Here is a 14,422-nt window from a genome sequence, read left to right as displayed (position 1 = left end):
CATCCCTGACAAGACATATGTCACACGTTCATGTTATGCCTGATTGAAACATTACTCTTTACACTGGATCTATTATCTCATGTCCTTTACCTCCTCTTCTAATTTGCAGTATCTGATTCTTGTCAACCTTTTCAGCACAAAAGCAAAATTAGCTTAGCAACAGGTTTTATGTCATGGCAACCGTGTTTGCAGAGATAAATGCAATGGGGTGATTGCTGCTCAAGTCAATATTCTGTGGTATCCAGCGACAGAGAGTGTTTGAAGAAAATGTTCCCTTCAACCAAAATCAAAACAAACTGCCCTGTATGGATTAGTTCACTGAGAGAACATGGTGAGGGGCCATTTCAAAGAAGCACTCTCAGAGTATAATGGAAAATGCAGGAAGTCTTGCTGAATTTAAAAGCTGAATTGCAAATACATGTAGTCAGGGGTAATGGAGAAATGGCATACTTGAGTGCTCTCTACATTTCAGGAGAGGAAAAAATCAGGAGCTAATAGAAAAGGAGGTAGAGTTGTTCTGATTGACACATTTAAAGGATCAATTCAGCACTATTCAGTATTTTTCTTATTGTCAATAAATCCCATGAAGGTCAAAACCAATAATACATGCATGTACTTTCTGACTTCCTCACTGTGGTCCATCAACCTCAAACCCATTACTTCCTACTAAATCTTTAAAAACAAGTCACAAATGTGCAGGCTTTATAATGTTTCTTTTTTTTGATGGCTCCATAATTTCTCCAATAACTACACTCTGGTCATCTGTGTGCCAGAAGCTACTGATGCATTTATAGCACTCTGCCACAGAGAGAGACAGCTAGACAGCTAAAGCAAGTTAGCTAATGAGATAGCCACAGCTAGCGAAAGATAAAACTAAATATATTTATTTTTCTATGGGATTAGATTTGTTTCATAATAACTGAATAAAATCTCCCAAGAATCAAACAAAATGAAAATAATTGAAAGTATATAAAAATAATTTGAGACTAAAAAATGACCTCAAAGGCAAAACTGACAATAAAACTATACAAAACATTTGATTATAATATTTTTCACATTTCTTTCACTGTCTTTTCTTTTGGTTTCAAATTACTTTTTATTCACCTTCAATTCATTTTTTGTTTGATTCTTGGGAGATTTTGTTCAATTATTATGAAACAAATCTGATCCCATAATTTTCTCGAACCGTCTTCAATTGAAAAATAAATGTTTTGGTGAACTGACATCCTGGTAATTCAGTTAGTTATTGAATATAACTACATTAAACAAATCAGACACCTAGCAAAAAATTTAATCCCTATGAACTATGAACTGTAAATAATAATAATAATTTTTTAAAGAAACTGGTTAAAATGGACAAGAAAAGTTTATATTATATTTTCCCTATTTTCCCTATTCTTTGAGTGCAGTATCTGCACTTTTAGATATTGTATATGTTAACTGGCAACAGGTTTTTGGGTAAAATAATCAGCATTGCAAGATTTGTATCTGTTAATCAGTGTCACTGCAGTGCAACAGTGTAGCTCATTTATGTGTTTTTTAATAGTTTTTGGACAACAAAGGCAAAATGGAAGTTATATCAAGCTTTGTCTACACAGGTTATACTTGTAGTAGGATCAATTTATTGACAATAACAAAAATATAGACAATCACAAGGCTTATCCTTTAGATCTAGCAGTTGCAAGTTTTTATATAACTTTAGGAACACAATGTTTATACTCACAACAATCTGCTATTCCTGCCCATAAAACAGCTTGTCTTTGAAGTCTGAGCTACATCAACATATATTCTCATTTTATGGAGTGGTGATATCATTAAATGTAAACACTGTGATGAATGGGAGGATTTTGATTTAAGTCTCTGTTACACATGGGAGCTCCCGTGAATCCATTATCACCCCTAATAAATCACTTTGCTCTCTGACCTTCTTCACTCCCGCTACTCCATCTTTAGACAACACTACTCTGATGCAAATGATGATTCATTCCCTATTAAATAATGGCTCAAGCTACACTAATAATATGGCCCCGTATTACAAATTAATTACTGTGTGTGTCATAGTGCTGTCGGAAAAGTGATAGGCTGGTTTGGGAAAGAGGTCATTACATGTCACAACATCCTCCATCTCTGCTCTCTCTCTCTCTCTCTGCTGCCCCACATCTGGTACTGAATATGATAAATGTATCAGATACTAGCACAGCTTGTTTTGTAGCAGACTCCGCAAAGGACTTTGAAGGACACATTCATTCTCAGGTGCTGCAGTCAATCTGATTTTCATTTACTGTTGTTTGAGATTGATTTTATTCAAACTCCTTGGTGGTGGCGGTGTATTTCTCAGTGAACTTTCTGTCAGACAGTTAACAGAATATACTATTGATCCATTTTCCTCTTTCGTGGGTTTGTACAAGGACAAGAGTATAGTGATACTCACTTCTGATACCAAATAAACCTCGGTTATAAGTATTCTCATTGTTGATGAGATTAAGTTTCTGACCGAGTTTCCTTATAAGATGAAGTGAATTCAGACAGAACAGAAAACAGAAAGGCAGCATGAAAACATCAGTGGTAGGAGCCCAATCTTATTCTAGGTAGTACAAATTAAGTTATAAATTGAATAATTTTCTTATTTCAATGAGAAATTCACCTCTCACTCAACCAGCATTTATAGCAGGAGTAATGTCCTTCAGGTGTCTGTAACTTTTTTAAATTGAACAAAAAGTTTATTATTTACTGCAATGACTTCTGCTCTTCCAACAGTCAAAACAAATTAGCATGATAGACTAAAAAGATAAAATGTTAAAATGTAGTCCCAGGCAGTCTGAGTTGTCTGAGCATCTCTCTCCCCCTTTAGATAAAGCAAACAGGCAGACACATTTCACTTAAAACTGCAAATCATAATCTGTGACTAAAGAACTGGCTGCAGTCTGGTGTGTGACGTGTTCTCATCAAATGTGTTTGCATATCATTCACATCAGTTTCACAGTTTTTTCTTTCAAGTCAAAAAATCAAATGAATGCGAGCGAAACAGAACAACAGTGAGCCAGGGAAAAACAGACTGATATTTAGTCAAATTACAGAGATCTGATATGCTTCTATGTATAAAAGAAGACGAGTAAAAAGCCACAGTTTTATGTACTTAGTTATGCATTAAGTGAAATATCTGGTTGCCATTGCAACCAAGGGAGACGAAGAGAGAGCAGAAAAAACACATTTAATATTCATTTTCAGGAAAAGAGGAACAGTCAAGACAGTTTCTACAGTAATTAGAAGTATTGGACACATACACCCTTTCCTGAGCCAGTTGCTGACCTCGTAATCAATACCACTACTGATGTTGTTTAAACTGCAGGTGTGAGTTGGCGACTTACTGTACACCATACAGCCTTTGCAGTACCGACTGTCATGACACACTTTCATCAGTGTTGTTGTTCTGTGTCTCTACAGGAAACTAGAGCCTGCAGTGCTTTCTCGCAGAGTGAAAGTGTGATTTATGCAGTCACAGTTTAGTTAATTTTACACCTCATAATTTGACTGAAGCACCCATCACTCTCTATAACTGCGTGATGGATGCATCCCGACTTTAAAACATGCATTATCTGCTGCACTGTGGTGAAAATAAACACACCACAGCTTCCTGCAATGTTTGCATACTGCCTACAGTCTTTATCATGTGTCTATATTGGAGAACAGACAGTACTTTCAACAAAACAGCATCCATGGCAGTGAAATGACCCATTAAGCAGCTGCATGATTGTAAATCTCATGAATTGTGCACAGCGTTTATTTATGAATCTGAATTAGAGGAGATGTCATGTTTTAATGGATGGACAGATGCAAAGAAAAGGGCATTCTCATCAGCGGAGGCATCTAGTCAAATGCATTATGGATCAGCACACACACACACTCTCACAAAGGCTGCTGTATCAGGCCTCGCAGGCCGCTCAGTGGCAGAACTCTGAAAGGGTTGAGGCATAGGCTAATCAAAACCAGAAATGGCCATGTCTTAATCACAGACTCTGACGTAAGGTTAAACCACCTTGGGCAAAACTGGGGGTTTCTGTTCCAGATGGGTTTTTTTTCTGATGTTATTTTAAGAAAAAGAAAAGGAGGACATGTTTGTGTTCAAGTAAGGAAATCGTTTCATTCACATCTGACAGTTTTTCTGTGATTTTGGATGTCACCTCATAATAGATTTTATTTTATTTTGTCTAAATAAGGGTATCCACTAAAACAAAACAGAAATATGAGCTCTGTTGAAAAGTCACTGAGGTACAGCACCCATGCTGACACACTCATATGCTTGACTTGCCTTATGTGTATCCATGGAGAAAACTGAAGACATATCCTCCACATATACTCCGATATGATGCTTTCAAGCGGTAGAGTTAGGTTTGTCAAGCTTGCTCACAACAGCAAACAACACAGCTTGCTGTCATTCCAGGCCTCTGCATCACTTCAAAATGTCACTGAGCCTGACATCTGAACAGACCCCTTTCAACTCAAATCTCAGACAAACCAGTGGTGACGGCAGTGTGCTACAGCAGCTCACACAGTACAGATTGTCACCTGTCAGAGAAATGTGTCTTCTGATCTGCTTCCCTATGGCTGGAATTTGAAGCTTGCTGATCGGTGTGTTCTACGTTTAACTGTTGCGTCTTTGGACCCTCAAGCATAATTTTCAGTCTTACCTCACCACAATGTCTCCCATGCATGTCTATCCCATATAATCCAATCTCAATCTGTTTGATTCAAGGGCATTTATAGCTCTATAACTAAATTCAGGCACGTTTCTGAAATCCCTAAAGCATAAAATGGTGGAGTGTGAAGGTGACAGGTTAACTAATTAACTGCAATTGAGTTTGTTAAAAACACTGTATTTTCCCCAGACAGCTGTTCAGGAGCTATCTGGTCTATTAAAATAACATTACATGGATTGAATTTGTGAAGTGTCCAGGTGATTGGTGGGCAATCTATTAATATTAGTTTAGTGCTTTGAAGAGAAAAAGCATCACAGGATACATGTACTGTACAGGCAAAACAGAAATATACAATATATGCATTGGGTATTGGACAATGTTTCCACTCATGTATTTTTATGCACAAATTAACAGGTGGATGGAAACGGATTTAAAGTCTAAAGGTACAACCACAAGCTGTTTTCAAGACAACTAAAAGTAATGAAAGGCCAAACCACATTTCTCCCAAATTGTGCTCTGATTCAAAATTCCCTTAGAAAAGGAATGATGAGCTTTACTGACTATTGAGTTATGAGGTGTTCTCACAGAACACGGCGAAATCTCACAGCAACCCAGCTAAAAAAAGAAGAACAAAAATTAACAGCTGCTGGAGCTTCAGCATCCAATTATGCTCGGTCTCGGCTGCTCTGAGGAGCTGATAATATCACAGTAAGGGAAAAAAAAAAGAATGTGTTAAAACTTATCATACGCTACAGTGGATACAAGTTTGATTGGGAGTATGGAGAGGGTGTTGAAAAAGCCTGGAAAACAGCTTTCTCCATTATAAAAAGCTTGCCACAGTGTAACGGTTTAATAATTTAGGGTAAGTGTAGAACAATAATTCCCCATGTATAAGCATAATGATTGTATTTGATTGTGTTTATAGTGATATTTATGTTTGATCTTCCTTGATTGCACAAATTGTACCAATCTGGCTAAATGTAGAGCTATAATCCTACAGTATGTGCTCCCTCATCATTGTCTTGTTCAATTCAGATGGATTTCCTATATGGTCAATTAACTCCTCCATGTGCGGTGTTCCTTTGTATGTTTTGGTTGTATTTGGGGTGATAAGAGCTAGAACCAGAGTCATATCTCAAGTCATACTTTGCGTCTTTGGTACCTTAATATACTGATGTCAGTGCATTTGCTTCAATATTCCTTACATGTAATCTACTTAGTGTTATTTGGGTTTAAGTTTAACTGGTAATCTGTGGCTACCTGTCTCTAATGCTGCACCTGATGGAGGCCTTTGGTTGTGGGAGTGCATCAGTATGGTGGCCTTGCTTTTGAAATATCTATATCCCTCATCAACAGTTCTGGGGTTCAATATACGTAAATAATGCACATCTTTGTTTTTCCTCACAATATGTTTTTCTATCAGGACAAAAAAAGGAAAGGAACGCTATGAAATGCATGATGTTTATCACATGTTTTTTTTTAAGCCACACTAGTCAGTTTGTTGGTCAGTTGCAGGTTGACATTATTGGCTTTCGGTGAAATACTGTATCTTGACAGCTATTTGATGGATTGCCGCCATATATGGTACAGACTTTCATGGTTCTCAGATGATGTATCCTAATGAATTTGGTGAGCCCCTGATTTTTCACACAGTTGTGGTTTTTAGTGAAACGTCTCAACAACTGTTGGATGGGATTGCTGTGACATTTGCTACCCCCACAGGATGAATTTTAATCCTTTGGCGGATTTCAAATTGTCCAATACTTTGGTTTATAGCTAAATAAACTACAATGGTGAACAGTGTAAACGTTAAACCTGCTCAACATCTTAGCATTGTCATTGTGAGCATGTGAGCATTTATCTCAAAGCACCACAGCTTCTCAAATCATTTCTAATTAGTCTTATCTCTTCATCAACTGTAGATACTGAAATAATGCATATCTTTCATTTCTAATCTTCACAATATTTTCAGAGGTTTCTCTCTCAAGGCAAAAAGATAAGGAAAGGAGCATTATAATATGCATGATTTTGTATACACTAAGATTACAAATGTTAATGCTTTATGTTGTGATCACATACTTGACTGCTTTTGAACTAATAGACAGAAAGGAAGATTAACCAGACTCCTGGTCTTTGCTATTTTTTGTCAGGGAGGAAGGGAATATCAAAACAAAGGGATCTCCTCTATAGGGTTGTAGGAATCCTCCTGTGCTCATACATAATTAAAAAAGCTCAATTTAGAAACTGCTGAGTTGGCCCATTTATGATTCATGGAAGCATGAGGTTGTATTTGATTTGGATTTAGCAAACAGAGAGAAAACAAAAGTGCTGATGGCTTGCCGGCAGGAATGAATTCTTATCAGAGCAATGTTAGCAGGTAACATCATGCTGGGAAAAAAGTTTTGCTTGGTCTTTGACAGCCGCAGCATTGTGCTCTCTCAAACATCCTTCAGCTTATCACTGAAATTCATTCATTTCCAGATTCTTGCTCCGATTCCTTTCAACATCAGATACACAAACAAGCAAAAATTACTGTTAATGCATGAATAAATTGGCAAATATTGTGTGTTAAATTATGCATGTAGATGTTTATCACTGCTCTTGCTGGTTAACTCGTAGGCATGCTTGAACAAATTCACTATGTCATTTGGCTTTCTCAGCCCTAAAAGTGAACTGAGCAAGAACCACACACACTCTCCCACCACAGTCTCACCACCCACTCACAAATTGCCTATTTAAGCCACCATCTTCCATTCAGTGCACCTTATTTGCTACATGTCAGTGACAAGCCTCCTCTCACCTTCCCTATCCTCCAAATCCTGAAACTTGCTATATAAGCTTGTCATCACAGTCATTTTCTGCTCTGCAGCCAATAAAACGGAGATACAACTGCTTAATCAATGACAGCTGGCCAAAGCCCTAGACGGATGATTAATGACTGAAATTCTATCTAAATCTAATGTGAAAGTCTTTTAGAGGGACCAGACAAGCACAGAAAAAAAACACAGATGATCAATACAAAACACACCTCAAGGTTTCAATATTTTTTTCAATATGACCTCATTGCTCACCAAAAAGCCAGTAGAAGTTCTACTTTTTCAGTAGAAAACAACTAATTGAAAGAAAAGGAAGAGAAGAGTAAGAGAAATATGAGATGATGTTGGCAGAGACAGCGGTAAGGCATCATAACTTATACTCCTTTGGGTAACTGGGCTGCAAAAGTTTAGCCACCACTGACATATGTGAAAGCAATCAAAACGCTTGTAGATACAGACATGAAAATGTTAGAAATAGCAGCCTTGTCCACAATGTAATTCTCAGCACTCTTTCTGTGTAAAGATCCCTAAAATCATGAACTCAGTGAGATGCCCTTTAGGATTTCGCCAGTAATTGGTCTTCATTATGTGCTCACATCTGTTTAAATCTGTCCTAGTCCAAATATCGAGCTATTGATTTTAATAGAATCATGGTAATATATTCTCTCAGGTTGCCAGTGGAGCCTCTGCTAAAGCTGTCTGACATGAAATTTGGTGTAGTCAGGATTAGGGAAGCTTAACATGTTGCCATCTCTCTAGAGATATTTAATGGAGCAGATTTATTCCCCTGTTAAGTGAGCTAATAAGGAAAACTCCAGCATTTCACTTCCTTGAACTCCTCCTCAACAGTCTGAATTTTTTCTTCGAGTAAATCAGGGGAAACCCTCCGTAAATGTCTTCCCAGCTAAATTGTGGTTCAATGAGCTGTGAGGCAGTTTAGAGTTTACTGTGGTTTTTTTCATCCCTTGACTAATTCCAGTGGTTCAGACACTGAATGCTTAAGCAGTTACAGCTTCATGCACACACCAGTCTTCACTTGTTTTGGGAAATTTTGGTGTTATCATTAGATTCTGAAAAAAATATAACCAACAAATATTATCTGAAGGACGTCAGAAGTCCACAGCTATTAAATATATATTGTAATTCATTAGATATCGTATCATTCTGCAACATCTCAATCAGAAACACATTTTGTGAGGACAGCAAATATAGCTTTTTCTTTTCAGCAAGAAAATTCACGCAATATTTATTGATTTTCACATAATGCTCACATAAAGATTACAAGCCAAGGTAATAGGCAATAAATAAAATGTCTATCTTTAACGGCTCTAAAGAACACACTTACTGTTAGATTGTTTTATTACCTTGATACTTTGTGACTTAATGACTAGTTTTATAAGAGTTTAAACTTGCTTTTTAATTGATGATAGATGTCAAAAGTCTACAGAGACACTTCTGTTTGGGGTCTCAGAGACCGTAGCTGTGAAACATCGTTAAATACAACAGATTTTCATATTCTGTATATCTGTGATTGATGTTGACAGTACTTTTTATGTAGCGCTCCATCTCCCAAATCCCAAGTCTATTTCAATTTCTGTTAGTGCAGCTTTATAACTGTTTGTTCATATGAGGTCTAACTGACAGTAAACATGCATTAAGTAGCTTCACCATGTAGGATAAAACTCACTTCTTTGTCTTTGAATAGCTTTTTGGCAAACAACAATAATATACAGTACATTTATTCATGTATAGCCCATATGACATATTGAACAATTACTTCCCTATTTGGTGTAATTACAATGCTTTATGCTTCATATTTTGTCACCTTTGTGAAATATGAAGCCCATTTTGTGGCAAAGGTAAGGGCTATCGCTTCGATGCCTTTCTACAATTTGATTTTTAATAAGGTCACAAGAACAGAAAAGAAATCTTTAAGGAGAAAAAATAGCAGATTTTACAAGTATCATTATTATTTTTACACATACAGCCGTGGAGTCTGTGAAGAAGTAAAGCCAAAATCAACAAAACACAAGGGTTAAGCATACACTTTTGACAATGTAATCCTAAGAATTTCTAATATATTTTTGGTGTGTTGGACAAACAGAACATCCTCAAAACTTAATTGTTTTGTTTAGGCTAAAATTATAAGTTAACGAGACATGATGAAATCTATCTTACCTCACCAGTACAGTTTTTGCACCTCCAATAGGTCCAAAGATGAGCGAAATAAACACATCCGTCAAAGTTCATGTTCCCTGGTGTCTGATTTGTGGTGACTGCAAATAGCAAAATGTAAATGTTGACACAGAGTTAAATGCCACAGCATCACAAATCAACGTCTATGGTGCTCTGTACCAATTAATATCAGCGTCATGTAACAGATGCAATAGCAGTGGCAGCTAGTGGCAGTATGATCTATATTACCAGCTGAGGTTCCTGTTGCATTGCCTGAGGGGTAAACTCAACAATCTAATTTTAGTGCTTTCAACTTCCCCATCTTGAAGGGACTATAAATTTATGTCTGCCTTTCATCAACCTGCAGTCAGCATATCACCTCTGTCATTATCCTTCCCGGTATACTATTTTGCATCGATAGTAATGGTTTAAGTTTTATCTCCCTAAAGAAATGCAGAAATTCAATGTTCTTGGGAAAGTGCTTGGTTAGGAACAATTAGTGAAATGACTTCTGCACACAGCTGGTCCCATGAGATTCTTCTTGAGTCAAATGAGAGCGTCAAGGGGAGGATTATGGGAATCCCAATCACTTCAAGCTGTGACACCAAATTAAAGAAGTAGTGAAGTTCATCCACTGTGTTCATCCAGTAAACCCCACCCTTTAGGCGTAAGCTGCACCATAATAACGCAAAATATCTCATATAAAGATGCAGTCTTCCATTTCCTTAATTTGAAAATCAAATGTTCTCTCTGAAGTGAATGAGTTGTAATCTTATGAACATGATGATGATGATGATGATGATGGTGATGATGATGATGACTGACCGACGCACATCCTTTTTTTTTCCCCTCCTGAGAGATGACGAATATAAGCGGGTCTAGGTGGGAAGCAGTCTTGGGGAGGAGGAGAAACCACTGGCTGTGACAGTGACAGTTGCTTCTCTCCTCGGCTTTGCCCCCCCCTCACCCCCTGCTTCAGCTCTTTTAGAGTCTATGCTTCAGCTTCATCACCATCATCATCATCACCATCATCATCATCATCATCATCATCATCATCATCATTTTCTTCAGCCTAAGCAGCAGCTTCAGCTTCAGCAGAAGCAAGAAGCAGCGTCCATCGACAGCGTAGAGAACAAATAAGCAGCACGCATCTTCCAGAGGCGCTCCGCTCGAAGAAGAAGGAAGATGGGGAAATGGCAGTTGCAGCTGACCAAATGTAAGGATCAAGAAAGCAAACGAAATCTTCATTTATGACACAAACACGGGTCTATGCATCAATAGGAACTATTTAAAGAACAAAAGGTAAGACATGTTATGTTTTCTTCTTGCTGCAAACACCCCATTCTCCACTGATGAAAATGTACCTTTTTATACCAATTTTAAACCTAAATTAATCTAAATTATTTTTAATAATTTGCATGACAAAATCTTGCATGTATCACCGTAAATGACAGTCTAAGAGAGAAAATAAGATTTTAAGTCTCGATTTTCTGTCTCAAATTGTTCGCTTATGCATGAAAATAACCTTTTTTGACTGTTTTTCTCAGCATATTAAGCCATCGTTTTATTAGCTGTAAACGCTCACATCACTACTGTGAGCTTTTCTTTTCATTAACACATACATGAAACGTTTTCTTAAAGCATCATTTGATATGGAGGATTTTTAGTTATATTAATATATATTTTTAAAAAGGAGGAGCAACCGCATGTTCTAGAGGAAGAAATAAGGCAAATAAGAGTATCTATCTGCCCCCTTGTGGCTTTGATTCATGCAACTGACACAATGAATGGGGTAGTAATACAAATCTCAATAAGATTTAGTAATAACAATAGTAGTTGTAACTACTATCTGCAGACTTTTAATGTTTTATATAAGTTGATCATTTTATAGCAATGGATAATCAGTAATCTTAATTTTGAACGCTAAAGCATCAGAAATCTTTCAGGAATGAAGGGACCATTCAAACTGTTCAGCACCATTTACCCCTTTAACACAATCCTTTTTTCTTTTCTTTCTTTCTTTTTTTTTTTTTTTTTTTTTACAGGGGGTTTGCTAATTTATTTTATGCAACTCCATTCATCTTATAAGTGGCCCACATTTATGTATCTTCCCCTCTGTGGTTTCCTGTTATGTAATTTCATCCCTATCAGACTGAATCAGCCTCAGAATGTTTGCTGCTTGGCTTATATGAGCTTGCATGGGATATATATAGAAGTAACACAACACGAGTGTAAGGCTAGGCTAGAGTGAAAAGGTGAGTGAGATAGGGGTGATACAGTAAATGTGTGCTTTATCTGTGTGCATGCATGTGTGTGAGTGTGTCTGCACATGTTTTTTTATGACTGCGTGGGTTGGGGGGCTGGCTACTGAGAAAACAAGTGATGAATTATGCAAACATTGCTCTCTTTCAGAAAACAAAATCAGACCACAGGGCAAAAAAAAACTAGTCAAGTTTATTTTATCACAATTACACTGTAATGATCTTCACTTCACTTTTCAGATAAAACCCCTTTGACGCCTGAGGAAACATGGATGTATCTTCATCCTCGCTGCAGTACGGATCAAAAAAGCGGGTTAAGATCCACCCAAACACAGTGACAGTGAAATATGCCACTCACTTCCCCCAGCCTGGCGATGAAGGGTATGATGATGCACCCTCTTTTGAGGACTTTGGCGCCTTTGCAGAAGCTAATACGGGAAAGAGACTTGTGTCAGACAGCAAAGGTGGCAGGACTTTCTTTGGAACCATGGAGACCCCGCCTAAGCAGCCAAGCGTGCAGAAAGACAAGGGGGTTGGGGGCCAGCTGGCCAGCTTTGGTGAGGCGAATGTGTTGGCCTCCAGGGTGACCTGGATGGCCTTGTTTGGGGCAGCGGTGGCTCACGGTTGTGTGGCACTGATCACCCGTCTAGCAGCCGACCGCTCTAAAGTGCCCTCCCTTGAGCTGCTCTTCATTCGCTCTGTGATCCAAGTGCTGTCCATCCTGGTGGTTTTCTACTACCACGAGGCCCCCTTTGGCCCTAAGGGCTACCGGCTACGTCTCTTCTTCTATGGTGTCTGCAACGTAATCTCAATCACCTGCGCCTACACCTCCTTTGCCATAGTACCACCCAGTAATGGCACCATCATGTGGCGCGCCTCCACCACAGTCTTCAGTGCAATACTTGCCTTCCTGCTACTGGATGAGAGGCTGGGCTACACAGATGTGGTCACAGTGGTGGGAAGCGTGTTTGGTCTGTGCCTGGTCATGGTGCCAAACGTAGCAGATGAGGAGAAGTCCAGGCTGGGGTTTTGGAAGGAGGCCTTTGGCTACACAATGACAGTGATGGCCGGCTTGACTGCCGCCCTCTCCATGATCGTCTACAGAGCCATCAAGGAGCGTGTCAGCATGTGGACGGCACTCTTTACCTTCGGCTGGACGGGCACGGTGTGGGGTGCCTCCACCATGTTTATCATGCAGGAGCCCATCATTCCTCTAGATGGGGAGACCTGGGGCTATTTAATTGGGATCTGTATCTGCTCCACCGTGGCGTTCCTTGGAGTCTACTATGCTCTAAACAAGTTTCATCCAGCCTTAGTTAGCACCGTGCAGCACCTAGAGATCGTGGTTGCCATGTTCCTCCAGCTCATTGTTCTGAGGATGATCCCGTCCGTCTACGACGTCATCGGAGGTCTGGTCATCATGGTCAGTGTGTTTACCCTGACAGGAGTCAAGCTGTACAGGGTGAGCAGGGCCATTCGGCAGGATTACCAAGAAATCCTAGACTCGCCCATCAAATGAGTTTAGATATATCAGTCTATTTGTTTACAATGTTGCTTGGTTGTGCAATTTAAAGAATGTCTGGATCTTCATCTGATGATTTTGTATTGTTGTGTTGTTGGAAGAGTGCCAGTTGTGTAACTAATGTCTTAATATTTGTGTGTGAAATAAAAGACAAATGTAATATGGTGACCTTCCCCCCCTGATAGTACTGCTTTAATGTCAAATTGTGTCAAACACCAACAATGTCAGTAAAAAAAAAAAAAAAAACAATTTAATTTTTGTGATATGTTTTTCTCCGACATTTGAAACCATATTGAATATGGTCTTGTGAGTGGCAGTGTATGGAGATCATTTTAATGATATGCACCTTTTATAATCAAAACATCAACAATGTGTGGTGTATCTCTCTGTTACACTGCCACACCTGTCACACTGTGTAAATGTCAGCCCAGAAATCATTCATACTACATACATAGAATGAAAGAATAAAAATAAATACCACCCATGTTTCATAAAATAACTGGTATTGATTTTCTTAGCCTTATTCTCTCAGGATGGTGCAATTTCTTTCAAAGAAATTGCACCATTTGAAAAATGCCAGGATAGAGTTGCCAGCACACAAATGGCTGAGGCTATGTCAGCTTTTATGTGCTATCATGCAAATTATAACTAGGATTATTTTGTGCACAGTGAGACTTCACGCTCTATTATCCCATATACTATTTTCTCCCAGTGTTACGGTGTGCACAAACTGTACCTTTTTTAGTGCTTTCTAACTGCCTCTCACATATGTTCTGGCCCCAGCAGCTGGTTGATATTTAACACTAGTGATTACATCCCAGGACATTGCTTCTGTTTACTTTCAGACGCATATCAGACTAATGCCTAGAGGCAGGTGCACTGTATTGAATTAAAGTCCCCCTTAACAACATGAGACCATCTGCTTTCTCTGAAGTGGACGATTCAGTGGCC

General features: G+C 38.5%; 1 protein-coding gene across 1 annotated transcript; it reads left to right on the top strand.

Annotated features, from left to right (window-relative positions):
• The first annotated feature begins 10,613 nt into the window (after nucleotides 1-10,613).
• slc35g2b (solute carrier family 35 member G2b) lies at nucleotides 10,614-13,893 on the top strand. Its single transcript, XM_042399821.1, has 2 exons — nucleotides 10,614-10,990; nucleotides 12,190-13,893. The coding sequence occupies exon 2, from the start codon at nucleotides 12,218-12,220 to the stop codon at nucleotides 13,466-13,468; it is 1,251 nt and encodes a 416-aa protein (XP_042255755.1). The 5' UTR covers nucleotides 10,614-10,990; nucleotides 12,190-12,217; the 3' UTR covers nucleotides 13,469-13,893.
• Nucleotides 13,894-14,422: the final 529 nt, after the last annotated feature.

This window comes from Thunnus maccoyii, chromosome 21 (genome assembly GCF_910596095.1).
Source record: "Thunnus maccoyii chromosome 21, fThuMac1.1, whole genome shotgun sequence".
Taxonomy (NCBI): Eukaryota; Metazoa; Chordata; class Actinopteri; order Scombriformes; family Scombridae; genus Thunnus; species Thunnus maccoyii.
This window is presented reverse-complemented; position numbering and strand designations above follow the sequence as displayed.

Bases quoted from the DNA above. Each gene is read 5' to 3' on its own strand.
- slc35g2b (XM_042399821.1), top strand. From the start codon at position 12,218: ATGGATGTATCTTCATCCTCGCTGCAGTACGGATCAAAAAAGCGGGTT.